General features: G+C 35.7%; 1 protein-coding gene across 15 annotated transcripts; it reads right to left on the minus strand.

Moving 5' to 3' along the window:
• Nucleotides 1-1,032: 1,032 nt before the first annotated feature.
• On the minus strand, nt 1,033-22,556 carry ESD (esterase D). Of its 15 annotated transcripts, XM_033436811.2 has the most exons (12): nt 21,148-21,441; nt 19,226-19,274; nt 18,029-18,094; nt 17,860-17,894; nt 16,869-16,943; nt 16,183-16,271; nt 13,804-13,902; nt 12,229-12,353; nt 11,054-11,173; nt 10,295-10,393; nt 8,173-8,340; nt 1,033-1,263 (listed from the first exon to the last, which is right to left on the minus strand). In XM_033436811.2, the coding sequence occupies exons 4-12, from the start codon at nt 17,877-17,879 to the stop codon at nt 1,183-1,185; spliced, it is 876 nt and encodes a 291-aa protein (XP_033292702.1). In that variant the 5' UTR covers nt 17,880-17,894; nt 18,029-18,094; nt 19,226-19,274; nt 21,148-21,441; the 3' UTR covers nt 1,033-1,182. The 15 variants fall into 15 exon arrangements, with proteins under 15 accessions (XP_033292702.1, XP_033292701.1, XP_033292698.1 ...); XM_033436810.2 differs by lacking the exons at nt 18,029-18,094; nt 21,148-21,441 and adding an exon at nt 21,666-22,396; XM_033436807.2 differs by lacking the exons at nt 18,029-18,094; nt 21,148-21,441 and adding an exon at nt 21,464-22,396.
• Nucleotides 22,557-22,606: the final 50 nt, after the last annotated feature.

Below are 22,606 nucleotides of genomic sequence, written 5' to 3' on the forward strand. Positions count from 1 at the left end.
TGGCACGTGGGCTCTAGTTCCCTGACCAGGGATGGAACCTGGGTCCCCTGTATTGGGAGTGCAGAGTCTTAACCACTGGACCATCAGGGAAGTCCCTTGACTACTGATAATTTAAATAGTACGAATTAAAAAATTTTAGTACTAATTCACATTTACATAGTACTTATTTTATAACTTTAAGAACCTGATGTCTTCCTCAATTACCATGTAATACACATTCTTATTGAATGTTTAAAATGTATAACTTTTGTGCTCTTTTAACAGAAAAATACATTTCTTTTAAAACAACCAGGGGACTTCCCTGGCGGTCCAGTGATTAGGACACGGTGCTTTCACTGCTGAGGTCCCAGGTTCATTCCCTGGTCATTGGGAGTGTCCATTTAAGTTTTTAAGGAACACACTTTGGTATTTACGAGTTCTTGGCAAGCTCATCAAGCTAAATTTCTGCATGTAACTAAAGGAAAATATCTTCTACAGTAACATATGAAACAAGTTTCCTTATCTAACTATTTCAGATTGAATCTGGTATTTAATTCCTGCCTCTTGAGAGAGGTCCATAAACCAATGTCCACAAATCTTATTTGACTCAACAGGTAAGAAAAGAAATATCATTGATTGGGCTCCGGAAATATGACTTCTAATCTTAGTTCTCGCACAAATAACTGTGTAATGATGGGGAATTCATTTAACCTTTCTGACCCTACTTGCTTATTCAACAACTAACAGTCATTCAATTCAATGACTACTAGAAGCGCGCCAAGTGGTTGCTAGACACTAGGTGTGTAACAATGAACAGGAAGAAGACAGGCCACGCCTTCAGAGGCTTAAAGTCTGGAAAGGTGAGGAGTTTAGGCTAAACTACCTTTAAACTCTCTGTTCCAGAGTTAGCATTTAATGATTTCAATGGGATTATATTCATATTCTGTGTCCTGAGGTCAACACAACAATGATTTCCAAATTACCTCGAGAAAACTGTGAAGTATTAAATATTTCCCATGTGAACACTGGTAAGGTAACTTTTTAAATCAGAAGCAGGTTTGATATATTTATTTAGAGGGTGATTCAACTACAGAATGAAGCATTTTTGGCACTACAAAATCCAATGTTTTAAAATCTTTTTTCCTTGCCAGACTGTTTATTACAATTTTATCATCCTGAAGAGATTCTCTTATCCGAAGCTTTTCAAGCATTCAGGTATTTTGCATGATGTCTGATGTGATCGGTAATAAAGGTTGCAATGAAGTAGTAGCTATGATCATAACCCTAGAAGACAAAATAGAGATAAGACATTTATCTACTATTCAGAAAAATCGATATTAGGTACATTAAATATATCTTGCATGTCACTTAATTTGCTTATAAATAATCAAACTATCACAACATGTGGAAGGTTTATAATCAAAGTAAAGCTTATTACACTTGTACTTCAACATTTTCACTGAAAAAAGAGTAGTTGAAAAAAGTTTCAACTCACAAAAGCAATGCACCACCCTCAATAAGGGAATGTTAAGATACAAAATAAGCACACGTCAACAATACAGAAAGAACATGAAGAACGCCCAAATGCCCTATCACTGGGAAGTTAAACACAGCCATCATAAATCACGTTAAGAATTCGACCTCCTGCACGGTAAAAGCATATTGTACCTTTATCTGAGGAAAAAGGAATAATTCATTACACTCTGACATCCCTCAGCAATAAATCAAACTGGGTAAAAAGTCAGTAAACTTTTGAAAACTACCATGAAGCAGAGAGAAAATGTGCCAAGTAGTTGAGTTGAAACAGATTTCTATCTGGTCAAATAAAATCCTTGATAGGTAATCAATTGTAAATGGAGAGGCAATCCTTTCTCGGAGTGTCCTCTGAGTACAAAATAAGTAGCTCTCAAAGGAAAAAGAAAAGAAAAATAGGGTGGGAAGAATCAAAGAGTTAAAAACCAGATAATTTGGGGGACAGCCCTTACCTTGCCAAAACACAATTAAAATACAACATAGAATAATCTGAGAAAGATGAAAGTCTAAGATCCAGCGAATGGTCTCTGATGGGAGGAAAATGGAATTTTTCTAAGCACTTAAGAAACAAAAAAAACCTAATAAAAATATCACCTGGGTTTCAGGGAACAAGGTAAAGTCCCTAAGGTTTTGATGAATCAGTAAATGTTCTCTACCTCTTAGTTGGCAGGGGTATGCAGTGCATATCTTGGGAACAGCAGTTAATAAAGAGTTCTAGTTTAAAATCATCAAAGTAACTTAAAAGCAACCTGTCTTCTATTTTCAGTGCCCAAACTGTGGAAGTGAATCTCACATGAATGTTGTCAAAATTAAGGCTGAGCCTTGGAACTATTTGGTTTCACGTCTCTCGACGATCAGACCAGTCCCAGTTAAATTAGTTAAATTTAGAGCTGAAGGACAGTTTCTTACATAAAGAAAGTTAAAGAAAAGCATTTTCCACCATGGAATTCTTGAGTTCTTAAGAGGCTAAATATGCCCATGATTTTCAGGCCACAGAACCTGTGAAATATAGCACCGAGTACCCGCCATTTTTCACCGATGATAAGATGGATCTGACTGAAAACAGGTGTAGATGCCTCGAAACACTTGTTAACAGAGATCCTAACGCGACTGACTATGCTGTATTTTCAGGTTTAGTCGCACATATGTTCAGTGTGTTGCAGTTTCAGGCACATAGTGGGTAGCCACTATTATTATTGTTATTATTTATTATTATTACTATTTTATTAGAGAAGTCCCAGAGTAAACCAAAGTGACAATTTTGAGTTCTCAGGGGTGTATTGCAAGATAGCAGTGTATTTCACCTAAAATACAAAGCAAATGTCCTTCCACGATGATATTTAACTGAAGGTCTACCTTCATGAGAAAACAGAAAATGCCTATCATGAGGGACCAAGAAAGATTTTTTAAAATATCAACATAAAGGCAAGAGAATACATTTGAATTACTGCCATTCTGGTAGATACAAGACGTTTATATAATTAGAGCTGACTGTGTCATTCTTGATGAGTTTCAAGCTCTGCTGGTCAATATTATTAAATGGGGGTAGCTCCCTTCATCGAATTCTTTGAATTGGTTTGTATGTTAAGCAGCTTGTGTAACTACGTTCATTTAGTGACACTTGAAAGGGCCTTCCTTTCCTCTTCTACCTCACACTTGAAATGGAAAAATCCTTGGTAGCAAAACTCTTAGAGTATAAAAATAAATGAACTCATTCTTTTATTCTTTGCTCAGTTCTCAAAAAAAGAAGCAGTGCTTCAGCGGCTATGATGAACGTTTATTCTAACAGGCAGTATTTTCCTACATATTTTCCAGACCCAATTAGCAAAGCTCAGATATGAATTCCCGAGTTATGAAGTCTCTTCAGAGTACAAAGAAGAAGACGGCTGAAAGCTGCTCTTTTGTTTATTCAATAAGCACTTCCTGAGGGTTTATGTGCCAGGTAATTGTGCTAAGCATGGCGATACAGATGAGTGAGAGAGCCCTGCACTTCTAGAATTCTGTGCCATGTTTACACTCTTCTCTAACAGGCAGGCACAGAGGCCAAAACAACCTCTGAATCTTCAAAAAGGGCCTGAGACTTGAGAAGTTACTATAGCCTTGCTTCAGTGTTGGTTTCTGGAAGTTTCCATTAGGTCTGAAACTGAAAATGTTTCTTCACTATATTACTTCAATAACTGATAATAAGACATACTAGGCCTTTCCTCTTCAGACTAAGACTTGATCTGTGTATATTGGCTATCAGAATTCTGCTACCTTGTGCATTTTCAATTTAGATTCATTGAAGTGAAAATAGAAAAAGAAAAAATTATGAAGTATAATAAAAACCAAATTAATATCCCTATAGACTACACTTCCCCCTCAATTTTTTTTGACAGTTGATAGAAATGTAGATTGTGAGCATTTAACACCATTAAAAAGAGGAAAATGAATGAAGTTGGGTAAACCATGTACATGATTGCAATAATTTTTTTTTCCTCCCTAGATCACTTATTTATATTACCCACTATTATTTTCAGCTTATTTAATCCTTCACAGCTCCCACTTCATAAAGAAATACAGATCAACTCAACTGTACTTATAACCAAGTGCCCTCAGACCTGAGGTAATGTGAAGTCAACGGAAGTTGGCTTGAAAGTCTGAAAAGTTGCTTCCCTGGAGCCAGTGCCCAGGTATGTCCGTTCAGTCGCTCATTCAATTACAACAACCCTAAACATAATCTGCTTGAGACTGTGTAGTTCACTTTTAACCTGTCCATGCCGGAAGGAAAGTGAACAGAAAATTGTGCCTGAGCTAAAAACTGTGACTGATGATTTCAATACTTTCTCACTTTTTTTTTTTTTAAAGAATTGAATGCTTTGTACTGACTCTTCATTAAGTACAGACAACTACGTTTTTCAGTTGCTTGGGATTTAGTCATTTTAGAAATAAGTTGATTTATTTTCTGCCCCCAAGAATTTCATCAGTGTTCTAACTCTGTGGTTTTTATAACAAACTCTAGAGATTTTTCAGTCTTTGTTGGCAGGATGAAACTTGGTTGTTGGTGGTAACAATGAAATTTCCTGGCACAGACACAAGGGAAGCAGAAAAGGCAACACCACCACTAGAGCCAAGGAGTTAACGTCATTTGGAAAAAACATGCTTTGTCACATCACTTAGAGTAATAGTTAATATAAACATACTATTATGTTTATAATCAAATTTATCAAGGTTGATTATTGATCTAAAACATGTAATTCTGATGATAAATGTTCAAATTAATCTAAAAAAATCTATTTCTATGTGATGGATACCCACAAACAAGGTATACATAATGTATTGGTTTTGGACATATTTTCCCACATGATATATATATTGTTTACATGTTAGAAATGTCAAGGAGATTAAAAGGACATCAGGGAGGTTGCTAAGATCTGCTGCATGAGTTAGACAAGTAGCAGCTTATGCACAGCTTCCCCTACGTTAGCTCTAATTCCATCCCTTGGCTCTTCAGGAGTACTGCTTTGCCTTGCTTTGGAATGGTTAGACAGATGAAAGGAGGATAGTATTTGCAATCAGACGACCTTGCTTCCAGGCCTGGTTCCACCATAAACTAGCTGTGTGACCTTAGATAAGTAGGTTACTTTTCTGAGCTTGTCTCCTCATCTGTAAAACAGATGGCCAGGAGTCATGCATGAAAACCCATAGCAAATGTCATACTTAACGGTAAAATACTGAAAGCTTTTCCTCTAAGATCGGGAATAAGACAGGATGCCCACTTTTATCACTTCTATTCAACATAGTACTGGCAGTTCTAGCCAGAGCAATTTGCAAGAAAAAGAAATAAAGGCATCCAAATTGGAAAGGAAGAGGTAAAATTATCTCTGTCCATAAATAATATGATCTTGTATGTAGAAAACCCTGAACTGTTAGAGCTAATAATTCAGCAGAAGTAGCAGGATAAAAAGTCAAACACAAAAATCAGTTGCATTTCTATATTCTAAAAATGAACAATCTGAAAAGAAACTTATGAAAACAACTCCATTTACAACAGCATCAGAAAGAATACAATACTTAGGAATTAACCAAGATGAGCTACTTGTACAGTGAATAAATCACTGCTGAAAGAAATTAAAGAAGACACAATAGATGGAAACACATCCCATGTTCATGGTCTGTTAAGGTGTCAAGACTACCCAAAGCAATGTATAGATTCAGTGCAATCCCTATCAAAATTCCAAAGGCAATTTTTGCAGCAACAGGAAAAACCATCCTAAAATTCAAGTGGAATCTCAAGGGAGCCCAAATAGCCAAAACAATCTTGGAAAAAGAAGAAAAAAACCTTGGAACTCATGCTTCCAGATTTCAAGTTTTTCTACAAAGCTACAGTAATCAAAAAGTGTGGTAACTGGTATAAAGACAGACATATAGACCAATGGAATAGAATAGAGCGCCCATAAATAAACCCTGGAATATACGGTCAAATGATTTTTGACAAGAGTGTTAAGCCATTCAATGGCAAAAGGATAGTTTTTTCAACAAATGATGCTGGAATCCACGTGCAAAAAAATGAAGTTGAATCCTTACCTAACACCATATTCAAAAATTAACTCAAATTGGATTAAAGACTAAATGTAGGTCCTAAAGCTATAAACTAACTATAAAACTCTTAGAAGAAAACATAGAACAAAAGCTTCATGACAATGGACTTGGCAGTGGTTTCTTGGATACGACACCAAAGGGACATGCAACAAAATAAAACATAGTCAAATTGGACTTCGTGAACATTAAAATATTTTGTGCATCAAAATACAACATCAACAGGGTAAAAAGGTAACCCACAGAATGGGAGAAAAATATCTGCAAATCATTTATCTGATAAGGGATTAGCATCCACAATACACAAAGAACTCATAAAACTCAATACAAATAGCATTCAATACAAAAAGCAACCCAATGAAAAAATGGGCAAAGGACTGGAAGAGACATTTCTCAAAAGATATACAAATGGCCAATAAGCACGGAAAGATGCTCAACATCAGTAATCATTAGGGAAATTTAAATCAAAACCACATTACCACCTCACAGCCACCGGGATGGCTACTATCCAGGAAAAAAAAAAAGAGAAAAGACATGTTGGGGAGGAGGTGCGGAAACTGGAACCCTTGTGCACTGCTGGTGGGACTGCAAAGTGGTGCAGCCGCTCTGGAGAACAATAGGGAGGTCCCTCAAATAACTAAGAATAGAACTACCATATGACCCAGCAATCCCACTTCTGGGTATATAACCGAAAGAACTAAAAGCAGAATCCTGAGAGAGATTTGTACACCCATGTTTATAGCAGCATTATTCATAATAGCTAAGACTTGGAAGCAACTTAAGTGGTCCACTGACAGACGAACGGATAAGCAAAATTTGGTATATGCACACAATGAAGAGCCTTAAAAAGGAAGGAAATTCTGGCACATGAGACACGGATGAACCTTAAGAGGACTGTGCTACGTGAAATAAGCTAGTCACAAAAAGACAAACACTGTATGATTCCACTTATATGAGATCCTCAGAGTAGTAAGAGAGACAGGAAGTAACATGGTGGTTGCCAAGGGCTCGGGGCAGGGAGAAATGGGGAGTTGGTATTTAATGGGAACAGAGTTTCAGTTTTACAAGATGAAAAGAATCGTGGAGATGAATGGTGGTGATAGCTGTATGACATTATGAATGTATTTAATACCACTGAAGTGTTCACTGAAAAATAGTTAAGGTGGTAAATTTTATGTGGTATTGTGGTATTTTACCACAACAAAAAAAAAAGTTGAAAAAAACCCGAACAGGTGGATAGGCTAGGAATGGTCTCTCATCTGGTCATATAAGGTTAAAATGAGCTAATGCTGTGAAAACATTTTTGTAAACTGAAATATACCACATTACACATTGATCTAGATTTATCTGAACACTTATCATTATATGTTTTAGATCAATGTGCCTGACATATTACCCTTAAACACGAATAAAAATGTTTAAAAAAATCACAACCATGTATAATTTTCAGTGTTCACTTTTCATCCTGAAATAAAAATTTTGTTTTTATTATGTTCTGAAGCTTATGAATACATAATTAAAAAAAATAAAGGTAGAATTTCTTATTTATAGCTGTATTAGCATAGAGTCAGGTGAGTAGTGAATAGCCAAAAGTATTTTAGTCAAGGAAAATTTGCGAACCAATTGAAATTCAGTAATTATTCTTAAACAACTAGCAAGTAGCACAACAAATAGATTAGCACCTAACTCAAGAGTAATGAAGAGTAATGAAGAGTAATGAAGGTGGAAGCTTGTCCTTTTATTTTACTGCAACAATAGTCGCATGTGTCAAGAAAGATATACCCGATAATGTTGACAATTAAGTACTATTCAAGCGTTAAATTCATGTTATTTACTGATTTTACAGTGGGACAGAAAATTGTAAATACTTTTCACTGTCAAAACCTTTCCTATTTCTATGGAATTTGGTCTTAGATATCAGTAACTTAATAGGAAGGCTTTCACTTTAAACGTCTTATTATAATTAAAAAATACCTTACTAGAGGTAGCTTTTCAAATTCTAAAATAAAATTAAGAAAGTACTATGGAATCTTGTTTTTTTTATAGTTAATTTAGAACAAGTTAAGGTTTCCTAGTACTTGCCTCTTGTAATCTGAAAACAACAGGGATTTTCTTTTCTGTACAGGCAGCTATGAAGTTATCAGGTAGTAGCTGTCCATCTGAAAGGAACTGGTCATCTTTTCCTTGATCAATTAGTATATCCAGCTGAGTACCTGGGCAGGCCTTCACAAGATGGGTAGCATCATAAGCCTATAAAAAGGGGAGAAATAATGAAAAATAAATTTGAAAGTGCCCAGAAAGATATTCTGCAGAATACCCTATACTAGAACTGAATAGAAATTTAAAGTCATTTCAGCTCTAAGGCTGATTAAATTGAAAATATGCTTTTAAGTTGGCTTGTCTGGTTTTTATTTACAGCACTTCAGAATTCTATCCTCAGTTACAGCTTCTTCCCTACTTTCAACCAGTCCTAGACCAACAGCAAGAATTCTATATCTCAAGTATTCTTCATAGTATATAGCCTTTTTTCTTCCAAACCTTTAAGGTTTAATCACCTCTCAACTCCAAGAAAACCAATTTGTTTTCTTTGTAAATCCTTTTACAAATGGACTGTTTCTTCTAACTCCATTATCTTTTTCTATTTCCAAATATTCTCTATTTCAAATAAATAGTCCATTTTTTGTCCCTATTTTTGACTAATTCCAGACATAAATCTCTCTTTTGCTATCTGCTGAACGGCACCAAATGTCTATCTCCAGGAACTTTCAGGAAGACTTGATTTGAACAATCTGAATCATATCAACAACTCAAATTTATTATGTGAGGAGCTGCCGCTAGTTACAATTTTCTGTTTTACCATCCATCTTTAAATATTGATTATTCGTGTATATTCACTACTGACAACTTTTATGCATTGATCAAGACACACAAAAACCAAAAGATTTCCCCTTCTAAAGTAGCATGCTTTTTAAGACTTGCTTTTTTTAATCTTAAAAGGAGAGGGTGGAAGGACACCTATAAAGTCCAACTAGTTCTAAGTTCCACGATTTCATAATTCTGCATGGCCTCCTTATTCCAAGAGTAAATTAAATGATAGCCTAAACACTGCATAATTAAAATAGTAAAATCTACTGCCATTTGGAGAAAAATGATACAGATTCCTTTATAGGGTACCTCTCCCCTACTTCTCCCAATCAGTTGGTCTTTTACTCAAAACTTCTATTAGACCATAAGGCCCCTATGGACAGGAAAGGGTCATCACCTTCTTGACATAAGATCTCAAAACCCCACACAAACTCTGCACATGGTGAGGACTCAAAACACTGAGGCACAAGCACTGTCAGTGCACTGTCCCCAAAGTAACTAATAGTAATAATTTTCAGCATTCTTCCAACATAATAAAAATCTAAGCCTAAGCAAAACAAAACTCTAATGACTAAAAGATTAACCTTCCAATTTGTCAGAATTTCAATGACCAATCTTAAATAAAATAGGGGTCCACGTGTAAATGACTTTGAATATACAGCAATAAGACAAAAAAGTTTTTTTTCCCACTCGATGATTTTCTACTTGCTAACATGCACATGATGATGAGTTCACCTGCAAAATATTCAAACTCTTGGTGGAGTTTTCAAATAGCCCATTTCTGTACAAGAGCAAATCAGTCTCAGGAAAAAAGGGCCATTTTTACCATTTTTATTTTCATTTAGAAGCATCTGCTCCTATGCTTGAAAAAGCAATCATACTGTTGGAAATATTCTCATAAATGTATATTACATATACAATATCTATTTTTAAAAGCTTTTAAGTCTAGAATTTAAAATCCAATCTGAGAGATGCTAGACTTTGAAACAGATACACAAAATAAAAAGCCAGGCCTCGTAGCTCTTATCATACAATTAAGCACACAGCTAATATGAGGTAAGTCTAAATTTAGTAATATGGGGTATTTTTTGTAATGTTAATTTAGAAAATAAACATATAAATTAATCATTAGCAGAAAAAAAGTGTAGCCGCAGAATATCTGCCATAATTCAATGCAATTGAAATATTCTGTTGTTGTTGTTATATGTATACACGTTAATTATTTTGTGCTCTGAATCCTTAACTTGAGTAAGTTAAGAATATAACGTCTGTAGTGTGTAGCTTTTTAACAAATTTGAAAACTTAAGAATGAGTATGAAGACCGCCATCCAGTACCTACCTCCCATTTACTTTGATCTGTTCCCAAATATCCACTAAAGGCTTTTTTGCCCCAAGGACAGAGCACTGGGTTGCAAATTGGAGCAAATGCTGACACAGACTTCAGAAACAAACAAACAAAAAAATTAAAAACAAGTTTTATTTTGCTAAATTGAATATGAACAGGTATTTACAACTTGCTTAAAAACTCTGACTTGCCATGAAAATCCCTGTGAACAATTTTCCTTTTGCTATATTATGAGCTTAGATTATATGCCTCTCCAAGATACCACATCCTTTGTGTGTTCTATTAAAAGAGCTACATTTTCATTAAATAAGGCACAAATGAAAGTTTATGTTCAGCGTTTCTACTCATTTTTTCCACTTAAAACAGTGGAAAATCAAAGTCAACTTTACAAGAATATTCCCGGTAAAAGTAAATGATAACATACTGTCACAATAACATTAATCAATAATAACTTTTAGGGAAAAAAAGCCTAGAAAACTATAGTTTGAATAGAAGCAATGAAAACTGCTTTATAATACCTCTAATAGACCAATGAGAAACCACTGGGATAAAATTCCTATACTTCTGATTCTGTAGCATGTATTTTGTGGTCAAATTTAATGCTCTTTCCCCCACAAACCCCTTGAAATTCCCAAGACTAGAAAAGTTTAGTCCCAATACTAAAACAACAGTATCTTAATTTCAATCTTGAAAGTTCCTAATATTATACTATTCACGAGAAATATCTGTCACTAGAAGCTTAGGTAATCTTACTTTGTATTTTCCAGGATTCTTCAAAGCACAAATCAGAGCTCCATGGCCCCCCATGGAGTGGCCAAAAATAGACATCCTTTGGGGATCCACTGGAAAATTGGTATTTATGAGTTGTGGAAGCTAGAGAGAATTTAATAGTGGGACAAGAGATATGACAAATAAATTTAGACTTTTTCAAAGTCATCTAAAATAATCAATACTTCCAAATTCACAGTCTTAAAATGGTTCACACTAGTAAAGATTAAAAAAAAAAGTCAGATAGACAATGATCATTAATATATCACTGGAGAATATACGTTACATCTTCCTTAGAAAGCGACTTTAAGAAGATAATGCAGAAAGAAACTTTAAAATGCAAACTTTTGATCTAGTAATTTCACTTCCTGGAATCTCTTCTAAGGGAAAAGTCCTTATGGGTAAAAAATTATAAACAAAGATAATCAATGCAGTAATACGTATTATGGTAAAAAAAATATGTAAATATATAAATAGCCTCCATTAGAAAAAAGTAAATCACAGCATATGACAGAATATTATACAATTATTAAAATTATGTTACAAATAGATCAGAATATTAGAAAATATTTACTTTATATAACTAAAAAAAGAACAAGATAAAAATGTTTTACTTTTATATGAAAACTAGTCATAAAAAAATGTCTGGAATATACAAAAATATAGTTGTTTGGGGTGACAGAATTATGGGTGATTAAAATTTTATATTATCGTTTCTGAGTTTCTATGATGTGCACATTAACAATTAAAATCATAGAAAAATGCATAAACTGCACACACATATTATTAATAGAAGCAATGCTTTACCACTTATCCTTTTTGATTTTAATCACTATGAAATATGTCTGGATGAACCAGCTGCCAGAAAATACAGTTTTTTCATATACTATTTTCTTTGTATAACCTGGGTAGTGTATACAGGTGTCAATATAATTATTAAACTCTTCAAAATTGTACTTAGTGTTCATTTAAATTGCAGAAAATAGTACTATAGTACTTGTAAACTTTGGAATTTTTACCAAGATAATTAATAAATATGTACCCAATAGATTCAACAATACCATACCCTAGTTTAAAATTCTCGGGACTGGAAGGACTCTGTGTCCCAAATCAAACTTTTGGCAGTCATCAACTAATAATTACACTGTAAATTAAATTACCTCCTCCGTTACATACGAGTACATTCTGTAGTTAGTTTTCCAAGGATCTTCAGTAGCATCCACATAAAATCCAGCCCCAGTGCCGAAGTCCCAGGTCTCATCTTCTCCTTTAATATTGCAGCCACCTATTAAGGAAAAATCTTGTGGTTTCATCTACTCTGTAGTAATGGCCCATGTTTAATAACACACTTTAAAATGAACCTGAAATTTCACTTGCATTAGAGCTGTTCACCAAGTATTGTGGGCTCTCTGCGTTTTGGGGCACATACTTCCTTGCCCCCTTGAGTGGGGTCATGTGACTAGTTCTAGCCAATGAGGCAAGAGAGGGAATGGCCCTCCAGGCTGGGGTATTCACTGGCTTTCTTCACTGATGAAGCTCCCTCCTATGTATTCTGAACATATCTTTCCTCACTCTGTTTTACCTGTCAAAGGGCTTATACTCTCTTTTTATCTTTCAGAAATGCGTTAAGATTCCTTCTCTGATGCCCCTCCTCATTACCAACACTTCTTTACTTCTCTGTACCACTGTGATCTTAGAAGGGAAGGGGAACAAATGCTTGTGCTCAATTCACTATTTTGAACTGAAGATGTCTCCTTATGTACTTGGGAATCATTCCATCACGTTTCCCCTATTTACCCATCCCCCAATGGGATTTTCTTATATTCTATTTTAACTAATTACGTTTTATTTTATATCCTTGCATACAGTTAAAAAGCCAACCACTGGGATTCTGAATAAAATTATAGTGATACGTAATTTGATGGAAATGACCTCTTCATAATAGTCAGTCTACCCATCCAGGAACATGACATTCTTCCACTTACAACAGTTAGGAAATTTTAAGTTTTTTTAAAAAATAAATCTTCATACTTTAAAAGTTTATTCCAAGGCATTTTATATTTTTGATGCTCTTCTGAATTAAACATTTTATTACATTTCCTGTGACACGTCTTACTTTTACATAATATGGATTGTGAAAGGAAATGCATTACTTTCAAGGCCAGCCATTCAACTTCCAGATAGTTTTAGCTACCATTTAAATTCCATTTCCTGACGCTTCTAGGGTCCCAAAACAAGTTTCAACTATCTGATGGACTGAATTCTCAAGTATTTGATATTCTCATTTCTCTAATGTAAACATTATAATCATTTATATTAAAACTAATACTTGTTTAACTGTACGACTATTTGATGACTAACAGAAATGAGAAAAGATAATTACCACGTGACAAGGCAGTTTACCCAAGGAATAAAAAAATCATTTCCTATGCATTGTAGGTTATTTTGGCACTAGTGCCAATGTGATACATTATTACTTGAGTTGCTCAGTCTCTGTTTTAAAGTGCCTTAGTATCTTAATCTGTAAAATGGGAATAGCAAAACTGTCTCCTCTCATAAGAGTGATGTTATGAGTAAAATTCAGTGAGGAAAATGTACAGCATGGCATTTTAGAGTCATGATGTTGCTTGAAAGATTAATAAACAGCAAAAATATGAAATGAATTGTGCATTATTATAACTTAAGTCTTAAAGATTTATATTTTTACAAAGGACCTCTGGAACAAGAACACTTACGAGGGCTGGTATCTGGAGCAATGACGACAAGGCCATGTTCCGAGGCAGCTTGATGGTAACCAGATTTTGATATAAAATTTTGTTCTGTGCAAGTTAAACCTAAAGATCAAAAATATTGTTATCTCATGATATGCTGTGAGTTTATAAGCTTTAATCTTCTTATAACACAGAAAACAAGCTCACTTATTAAAAAGTTTTTTGTTTGTTTGTTTTAAGAAATAATGCTGAAAAAGACACTAAAGTTTCCCTTCTCATAAAATACGTAACAGTATTAATCCAAGAACTGTCTTAGGTTAAATGCTCCCATAGCTGTCCTTTGAAAGTCACTCACTAAAATTTCAATTACTGAAATCCTTTGGACCAAGTGTGTTTGGGAATTTAGAATTATTCAAACTGTAGAATGGCAATATGGCGCATTAAACAAATGTTATTACAACCCTAATGGTGTGTTATTCTTTTAACAAGAGATATGACTGCAGTAGCTCTCACCAGAAACAAAAGGTAAAAAGAACAGGAGAAAAGAATGAATACAGCTTTGGACCATGAATCAGAAAACTTGTTCACTCTTTTATGTGACCCTGGGTAATATATAATTTCCCTGGTACTACAGAACAGTTTCCTATTCTACAGGTTACATGATTTCTAAGAGCATCTTTAGCTACAGAATACCATGTTTTCTAAAACAAACATGTAATGTGTTGTTGCTTTTGGCAATACCCTGCTCTTCTAGCAAAATTGGTTTGCTTTTTCCAATCAAAGAAATTAGTTGCTGAGTTAAAACTAGATAGGCACATCAGAAAGTCTACAAACAATAAATGCTGGAGAGGTGTGGAGAAAAGGGAACCCTCTTGCACTGTTGGTGGGAATGTAAATTGATACAGCCACTATGGAGAACAGTATGGAGGTTCCTCAAAAAACTAAAAATAGAATTACCATATGACCCAGCAATCCCACTACTGGGCATATACCCTGAGAAAACCATAATTCTAAAAGAGTCATGTACCACAATGTTCATTGCAGCTCTATATACAAGAGCCAGGACATGGAAGCAACCTAAGTGTCCATCGACAGATGAATGGATAAAGAAGATGTGGCACATATACACGATGGAATATTACTCAACCATAAAAAGAAACGAAACTGAGTTATTTGTAGTGAGGTGGATGGACCTAAAGTCAGTGAAGTAAGTCAGAAAGAGAAAAACAAATACCGTATGCTAACACATATATATGGAATCTTAAAAAAAAAAAAAAAGAATGGTTCTGAAGAACCTAGGGGCAGGACAGGAATAAAGACGCAGATGTAGAGAATGGATCTGAGGACACAGGGAGGGGGAAGGGTAAACTGGGACGAAGTGAGAGAGTGGCATGGACATATATACACTACCAAATGTAAAACAGATAGCTAGTGGGAAGCAGCCGCATAGCACAGGGAGATCAGCTCGGTGCTTTGTGACCACCTAGAGGGGTGGGATAGGGAGGGTGGGAAGGAGATGCAAGAGGGAGGGGATATCGGGATATATGTATACGTATAGCTGATTCACTTTGTGATACAGCAGAAACTAACACACCATTGTAAAGCAATTATACTCCAATAAAGATGTTAAAAAAAAAACTAGGTAGGCACTTAATTTTTACCTTTTAAAATGAAATACTATTCTCATTTTTAAAGACTGGTATTTGGGGCATATCTTTGAGGAAACATACATAAGGGAGGATTTAAATCAAAGTTATAAGAAGCAATTTTAAAGAAACAAAAATAGAACGCTATGACATAATTTGGTTTCTATGAGTCTCTTATAATGTCTGCTTCTAAAGATGAAGTGCCAATGTCTTGTGAAAGAAAAGTTAGCACAGAGGTTCAGAATTACTCTCTCACAATCCATTCAAGAATCTCCAACATTCACCTCTGATTAAGAAGCATTAGTATTCTTTTGTGATGTTCCAGATTGTGGCCAGAGAAGGTGAGTCCAATTAAAATATTTCCGAGAACACTGCAAGAAGTTTCTTGGCTGTGGTTTCTAATTAGCATATCACAGGTGTCCTGGTTTTACCTAATACTGTTCTATTTGAGTGGTAAAGTCTCTAAGAAACGCTTGAGTAGGTACAAAGTAAATAACTTTTTTAAGCTCTTGTCACTGCGTCTAGAACTTTATATTCTCTGCTGTTACTTGGTCTAATTGAAAAAGAAGTATAATAAATGTAATTCAGTAGGTCTGAAATTATTCTCAGGATAAAGTAAGAGTAGACTATGACAGGCTCCTGAAGTCTTTTATAAATGGTTTAGAAAGCACACCAATAAGTAAAGATTAAAGAATAAGATTAGCTAGTTAAAAAGAAAAAGAAACTCCTTTATAAAACTCAAATGCGGAACACTTACCAGACAGCCAGTATAGTGCAGGGCATTTTCCAGTTTCTGCCTTTGGTGGTAAATAGATAGCAAATTTCATTTTGCATTTCAGTTCAACACTGTAATTTTAACAGTCATACATACAAAAAAAATCAGTTGCCCTGATTGTCATCAGTCAAGACAGAAACATAAAATAAGTGATTTAATGTCCAAAATAAGTGATTCCACCAACATTTAAGGAATATACCATAGCCCTTAAAGAAAGAATGAGGCCAATTTAGCATACTGATCTATTGATATTAACCAAACAGCCTATGCCGTGCACGGTACACAGTCATTCTGAGCAGGCTGAATTAAAAGAATAAATGTAACACCCTCAATGCAGCACTAAAATTATTAAAAGAAAAACTGTTTCTAAAGAGATATATGAAATAATAAATCAGCTTTTATAAAAAATGAATTCTAAAGCTCTTAAACTACATGTTTGTTCATGGGCACTGAAATGCATCATGTCCTTAATTTGCTTTTTATCACTAAGAGTTTATTACCATCACCAATATCAAAACTAGATAAGATAAAGCTGATAAAAATCACAGGTATTTTCTACAGGTAAAGAGTAATTCATGCAACAGAGATCTTTCATGGGCTTATTTAAAGAATCAAATAGGCGGAAGCAGAATTAGAGATATCTAAAATTGTATCTTCTTAGTAGTTACCTGTCATGTTCAAAAACTTTCTGCAATCCCCCAAAGCACTTGTTGCTGGAAATCTGTTTCAACGCCATTCTTCTCCTATTAGTGAAGATTAATCTCATTAATTTCTAGAGAATCAGTTCCTAAAAAATTTGAAACAAAACTAACTGTTTTGTGGATAAATTACCTAAACATGCAACTGTCTGCCACCCTGAATTTTTTTCACATGCTAATTTCCTCTCATAAACAATATTATGAAACTGACTAATTTTGATACATACACTTACACTTGGTACTCACTTTAGGAAACTTTAGTACTTTGGAATGTCATTACTAATTTATTAACAAGCTTTTTTGTCTGTATGACTGTGGACTGCCCCAAATTCTTTTTATTTTTATTTACTTTTTTGGCTGTGCGCGTGGCATGTGGGATCTTAGTTCCCCAATGAGGGATCAAACCCATGCCCCCTGCAATGGATGCGCAGAGTCTTAACCACTGGACTGCCAGGGAAGTCCCTTTCCTTTTTACTTTTTTCCAAATTCTTTTCAGAAAGAGGCAGAATATAAATGTAATTAACTTTAGCTTATAAGATTAAAAATTGTTAATAGTTTACCTGTTAACTGTAACAAGAGGCAATGGTATGACATTATGGTTGATATTAAAATGGGAGGAAAATGGTATAACAATAATGATTTTGATAATAATAACAGGTAACATTTACTGAACACAGTGTCACAGGCACTTTCCTACATGTTGAACGAGATCAAATTACTCATCCTAGGAGAGTGTTTCAGAGAAAGTGATATACAATTTTCAGATCAACATTTCTCCTTTTAAAACAAACCAGCAAGTAAAACAAAACTCTGTCCTGAGTGAATTAAAAGTACAGCTTGTCATGGGGAAATTTTGAAGTTTAGTACTTCTTTTCTCTCCAACACATCTTTAAATTTTCATAAATAATTTTAAACTTAAATGTTAAAATACCACACATTATTAATTTTTAATAATAAATACCCAAAAAACTGGAACACCATCTTTATGGTAAATACCTGTTGAGCAAAGAGAAACCAGACTGATTCTGATTTGTATCTCTCGAGGAAGGATTCCCTTCCCCTCTTTATTACAAATCACTAAATCGTACACACTAAATAAAAAATCCTCAGATACCAGGCACAGGTATTACCTCTCTGGTGGTCTTCTCAGTGAAATGTTCTACTGTACGCTAATCAGCTGTGGTGTTAAGGTTACTCTAAAAAGATACGTAGCAATAATCTTAGGAAGCTTATTTTGGAAACGCCTTTGCGAAATTCTAAATAAGATTAGTTTCAATCCTACGTTTAAGTAATCTCCTCAATAAATCCAAATACTGAGCTTTGCATTGGAAACGTGGGATGTGAACCAGAAAGTCTGACATCAGAGCCCCTACTCTCCTGCTATGCTTTCCTGCCTCCTGAGAGGGTTTTTAAATACTCACAAAAAAATTTTTTTTCAGAAAAGACTGACTAATTTTATAGCATTAGGGTATTACAATTATACACAGAGGTAGAATTACCTTCTATTCACAGGTGTATGCTTTTAACCTTTAAAAGACCAATTTTTAAACAAACTGCCCACAAAATGTTATTAATTACTGAATATTAACTTCAGCTATTCTTGTTTATGACACTGTCTTAAATAATGAATTAACAGAGATAGATGTATACTTTTAAAATATATATACATGAGACCAAGGAAAAAAATTTACCTGAATTATTCTTAAAGGAAATCCTATTTTTTTAGATCTAGCAGGGACTATGTCTGCTTTCCCAAAACATGGTACACTGAGCATATATCTAGTATGTGAGAGGTACCTAATAATTATTTGTTGAATTAATGAATAAATTTTTAACTTCTAACTACCAATTATGTGAAAGTTTTTAAAATTAGCTTATTCTTTACCTCTGTTGTTTTTATACTTTGTTATTCATCTATTTTGGTAATCCGTAAGTAGTCTATTTCTTCTGCTCTTTGAATGTTCTTAATTAAAATTCAAAATCAAACACTTTCCATTGGGCCAGAGAAAACAAAGTTAAAATACTGTTTTTTAAATTGGTAGAATGAATTAATAAAAATAAAATCAAAGCTTTTAAAGTTTTTTTTCCCCCTAACTACCCATTTTAGGAACTATCTTCAATTGTCAATTAAGAAAGTTAGGCTCAATAAAAAATAAGACATAAGCTAAGAACTAGATATGATATACTATGATATAAGAAATGATATACTAGGTGATTACATTTTTCACTAAAATTTTTCTATGTAAAAAATAGCATATTTTAAACCAAGTTACTAGATTTTTCATTCAACTTCCAAAGTAATACATAAAAAGAAAACTTTAATGTACCTGTCCAATTGCTACTTGCTTTTTTATCTGCACCAAAGGGTAGATGATCCTGAAAAAAAGATCAAATGGTGTAGAAATGGGACATACTTTTCACAACAAAGGTTATACAGACATGTATAGTACACTACACGTTCTCAACAGAGACATTTTCCTCTTGTGAGGTAGATGACTACCTACTCTGGGTATGGCAGTGTCAAAAGGGCAGCTGATGGGACAGCACCATCGCTTTACCTCGGCCCATAATCTAAGTACCTTAACACCTATTTTGCCACAAGGCCTTGTGTTTGGTTAAAAACTTCTCCTGGAATAAGAGTCCTATGAAGAAAGTTTTTTTTTCTTTTAAATAAATAGAAAAAGTTTTAGATTGTAATTTGAAAGTACGAGATACAGTCAACTGCTGAGAGTGAAGAAAACAGGAGTGGAGACTAGAAAAGTAGAGAAAGATAAAAAGAAGCCTAGACTCATCAGCTAAGAGTTGTAGGTCAAACGTGTAATGCGGGGAGGATAAAGAAGGGAAGAGATGACGGCTTAAGGACTACCGGGCTGACTGGCTAAAAAGGATGAACTGGTGAGAAAAGTGACTGGGCTTATGAATGATGGTGAAGTTACTGATACACAGAAATAAACAAACAAATAAATAGAAATGTACGTAGTAGTGTGCACCAAATGACACCAAATGTGTCATTTGTCTGACACGTTTCATTTCGGTTCTAGAACATATTTTGGGGGAGAAATGAAGTTACAGAGTAGAATAGAATAATAAAAAGCACCCTCCCCCAAGAAAAACCAAAAACAAAGGCAAAAAAAATTTCACAGTGCCAGTCTTCCTAGAAAGTCAACGAAATGTACATCAATATTCTTCAGAGAACAAAGTTTCTCTCAATGCATGGTACATGGAAAGCCAATGAGGTAAAAAGTATCAAAGTCATCTTTATTCACAAAGCATCCATTTCCCCAAAAGGCTAAACTGTCAAATCTTACTTTTCTTCCTTTTACTTATTGAAGTTAGGTGTTATTTATCTCCAGCAATCTGTGTTCTTTGTATTTCACCCATTCTTTCCTTCTTTCCATGAGCCTCAAAAGTTTTCTATCTATCTCTACCTGGGTTTTTGTTCTCATTCTCTCATGGACTTTGATCCATTTCTCCATCTGCAATGTGTCCCACCCCACTGGCTCTCAATGACCTACACAGGTCTTCCCAACATCACCCGATTATGGAACTGCTGACCATCACTTCCTTGTTCAAATTCTCTCCTCCATGAAAAAACAGGATTCCATTCCCTAAGTTTCCGCTCTATTTTTGCGTTGAAACAATATAAATCTGCCTCTCTTGATTCAATCGTTCTCAGGCATTGGTGCCAGAATTTAAATTTCTTGCTGGACCCTTCTCACAGGATGTGCCACAGGCTAGTAAAACTCAACGCATCTAAAGTCAAGCTTCTGTCTCCTACCTTCAAACCAAGTGTTTCTATTCCTTTTTTTGCTTCTCTTTTTCATCTATGCCTGTCTTGCCCAACCTACATTTGAAATGTCTTAAAGTTACCCCGTCTCTGAATTCCCACTGCCACCATCCTAATTATACACAAGAAATTAAATTTTCCTTCCTACTTTGTTTCCTTCTTGTGTGTCTCACTAAAATCAATCCTGCATTGGAGGCCTAGGGCTTTAATCCATTTAACTTACTGCTCAATGGATCCCTATACACGACACATCTTCAGGCCTAACATGGTCTACTTGGAATTACTAGTCATTTAAATTTATTTTTAATTTTATTTTAAAATTGTGATTAAAAAACACATAACATAAACTTTACTGTCTTAACCATTTTTAAGTGTATAGTTCAGTAGTGTTAAGCACATTGTCAATTTTAAAACATGGTTAGCTTGCCCACATTAACTAGCAGATGAAAAATGCTTGCCCACTTCCAGGATGCTGCTACAGGTGTCCAGAACTAATCCCACTCTGCTGTCAGGGCAGTAGTTGAAAACCAATAAGTCATTGAAATGGAAGATAGTGTCAATAATTATGCAATTTTTTAAAAGCTTGATGCCATTAAAACTTCACAAAATTGAAACTATGAACTGACAAAAAGGATGAACAGAACTCCATATATACTTTGGTCACATTATTAACTGTACTATGCATAATCGCTTTTCCTTCATAATTCACATGGCTTGTCCATACATGAATTTTTAATCCACCCTGGGGAAAAACATAGTACCCATGAACTCCAAGCACCTTAACTTAGCTCTCAAAATTGTCTTCAGTGGTCCCACAGTATTTTTCTGGCCTTGTTTTCTGTTATCTTAATTTAGTCAAACTCAATTATGTATAATTCTAGCATAGCCTGGATGTTTCTACTGGGTGCCAAGGTACAATGGTTTTAGAGCAGGTTGTGGAGCCATACCCTCCAGGTTCAAATTCTGGCTTCACCACGTACTATACACGGTAGTTTTTGGTAGTGGTCGTGACTTCGGGCAAACTATGTCATCTTTCTATGCCTCATTTCCCCATCTGTAAAGTAAGGATATTAAAAGGATCAGTTTGATAGGGTTGTTCCCGGGACTGAGTTAATTCACGTACTTCGAACACTGCTGGCCATGATACGCACACAAATGTTAGCTATTATTATTCTTGCAACCTCGAATGCTCTCCAAGGTCCGCGCAAATGCCATCGCCCTGACGACCCACTCACAGACGACCGCCAGACCCCTACACAACTGACAGCGCATTTACAAATACGATCAGCCTTCCAAAGTGCTTGCAAGCGTGTGCGGAGAAGCGGGATCCCCAGGTGCCCGGCCCCCTGACCCAGGCGCCCGTGGAGGCTGCGAACGCTTTGGGGTCTGTTTCCTCCATGAGCGAGGTACCCATCCACCTGACGCAGGAACAGCTACGCAAACGTAGTGGGGTATTTGATAAACCGGCAGATGCCCTCAGAGACCGCACGCCCGAGCGCCCCGAGTTACACATTCTTGGAAGCTCAATGAGGAAAAGGGATCCGGGAAGAGGCCGAGCCTCGGGACAAAGTCCTCGGCTCAGCGCCCCTCCCTCGGCCTCCTGCCACGGCTCCTCGCGCTCTGGGCCCGGGTCCGCGTTCTTCGCGATCGCACCCACGCGACTCGCCGCAGGCCTCAGCGTGCGCCCCGATCGGGCCCCGCCGTGTCACCGGGGCAGCACGAGACCCAGGCGGGCCCAGGACATCCGGGCCTCTGTCCAGACCTAGTCTTACCTCGGGCCGCGTAGGGAAGTGGAGCAGCAGCCGTAAGGGAAAGGCGGGGCCTCATCATGGCCGCCAGGGCCACGGCCTCGGCCCCGCCCCCCTAGGGTCCGCCCCCTCTAGGCCCGCCCACTCCTGGATCCTAACTCCCGAGTCCCTTC

This window comes from Orcinus orca, chromosome 18 (assembly GCF_937001465.1).
Source record: "Orcinus orca chromosome 18, mOrcOrc1.1, whole genome shotgun sequence".
Classification (NCBI taxonomy): domain Eukaryota; kingdom Metazoa; phylum Chordata; class Mammalia; order Artiodactyla; family Delphinidae; genus Orcinus; species Orcinus orca.

Coding starts and splice junctions, on each gene's coding strand:
- ESD (XM_033436806.2), bottom strand. Junction 17,895..19,225: donor AGCAAGTAGCAATTGGACAG/GTACATTAAAGT, acceptor TTTGCTCAACAG/GTATTTACCATAAAGATGGT. Junction 16,944..17,859: donor ATGGTGTTCCAGTTTTTTGG/GTATTTATTATT, acceptor CTTCACTAATAG/GAGAAGAATGGCGTTGAAAC.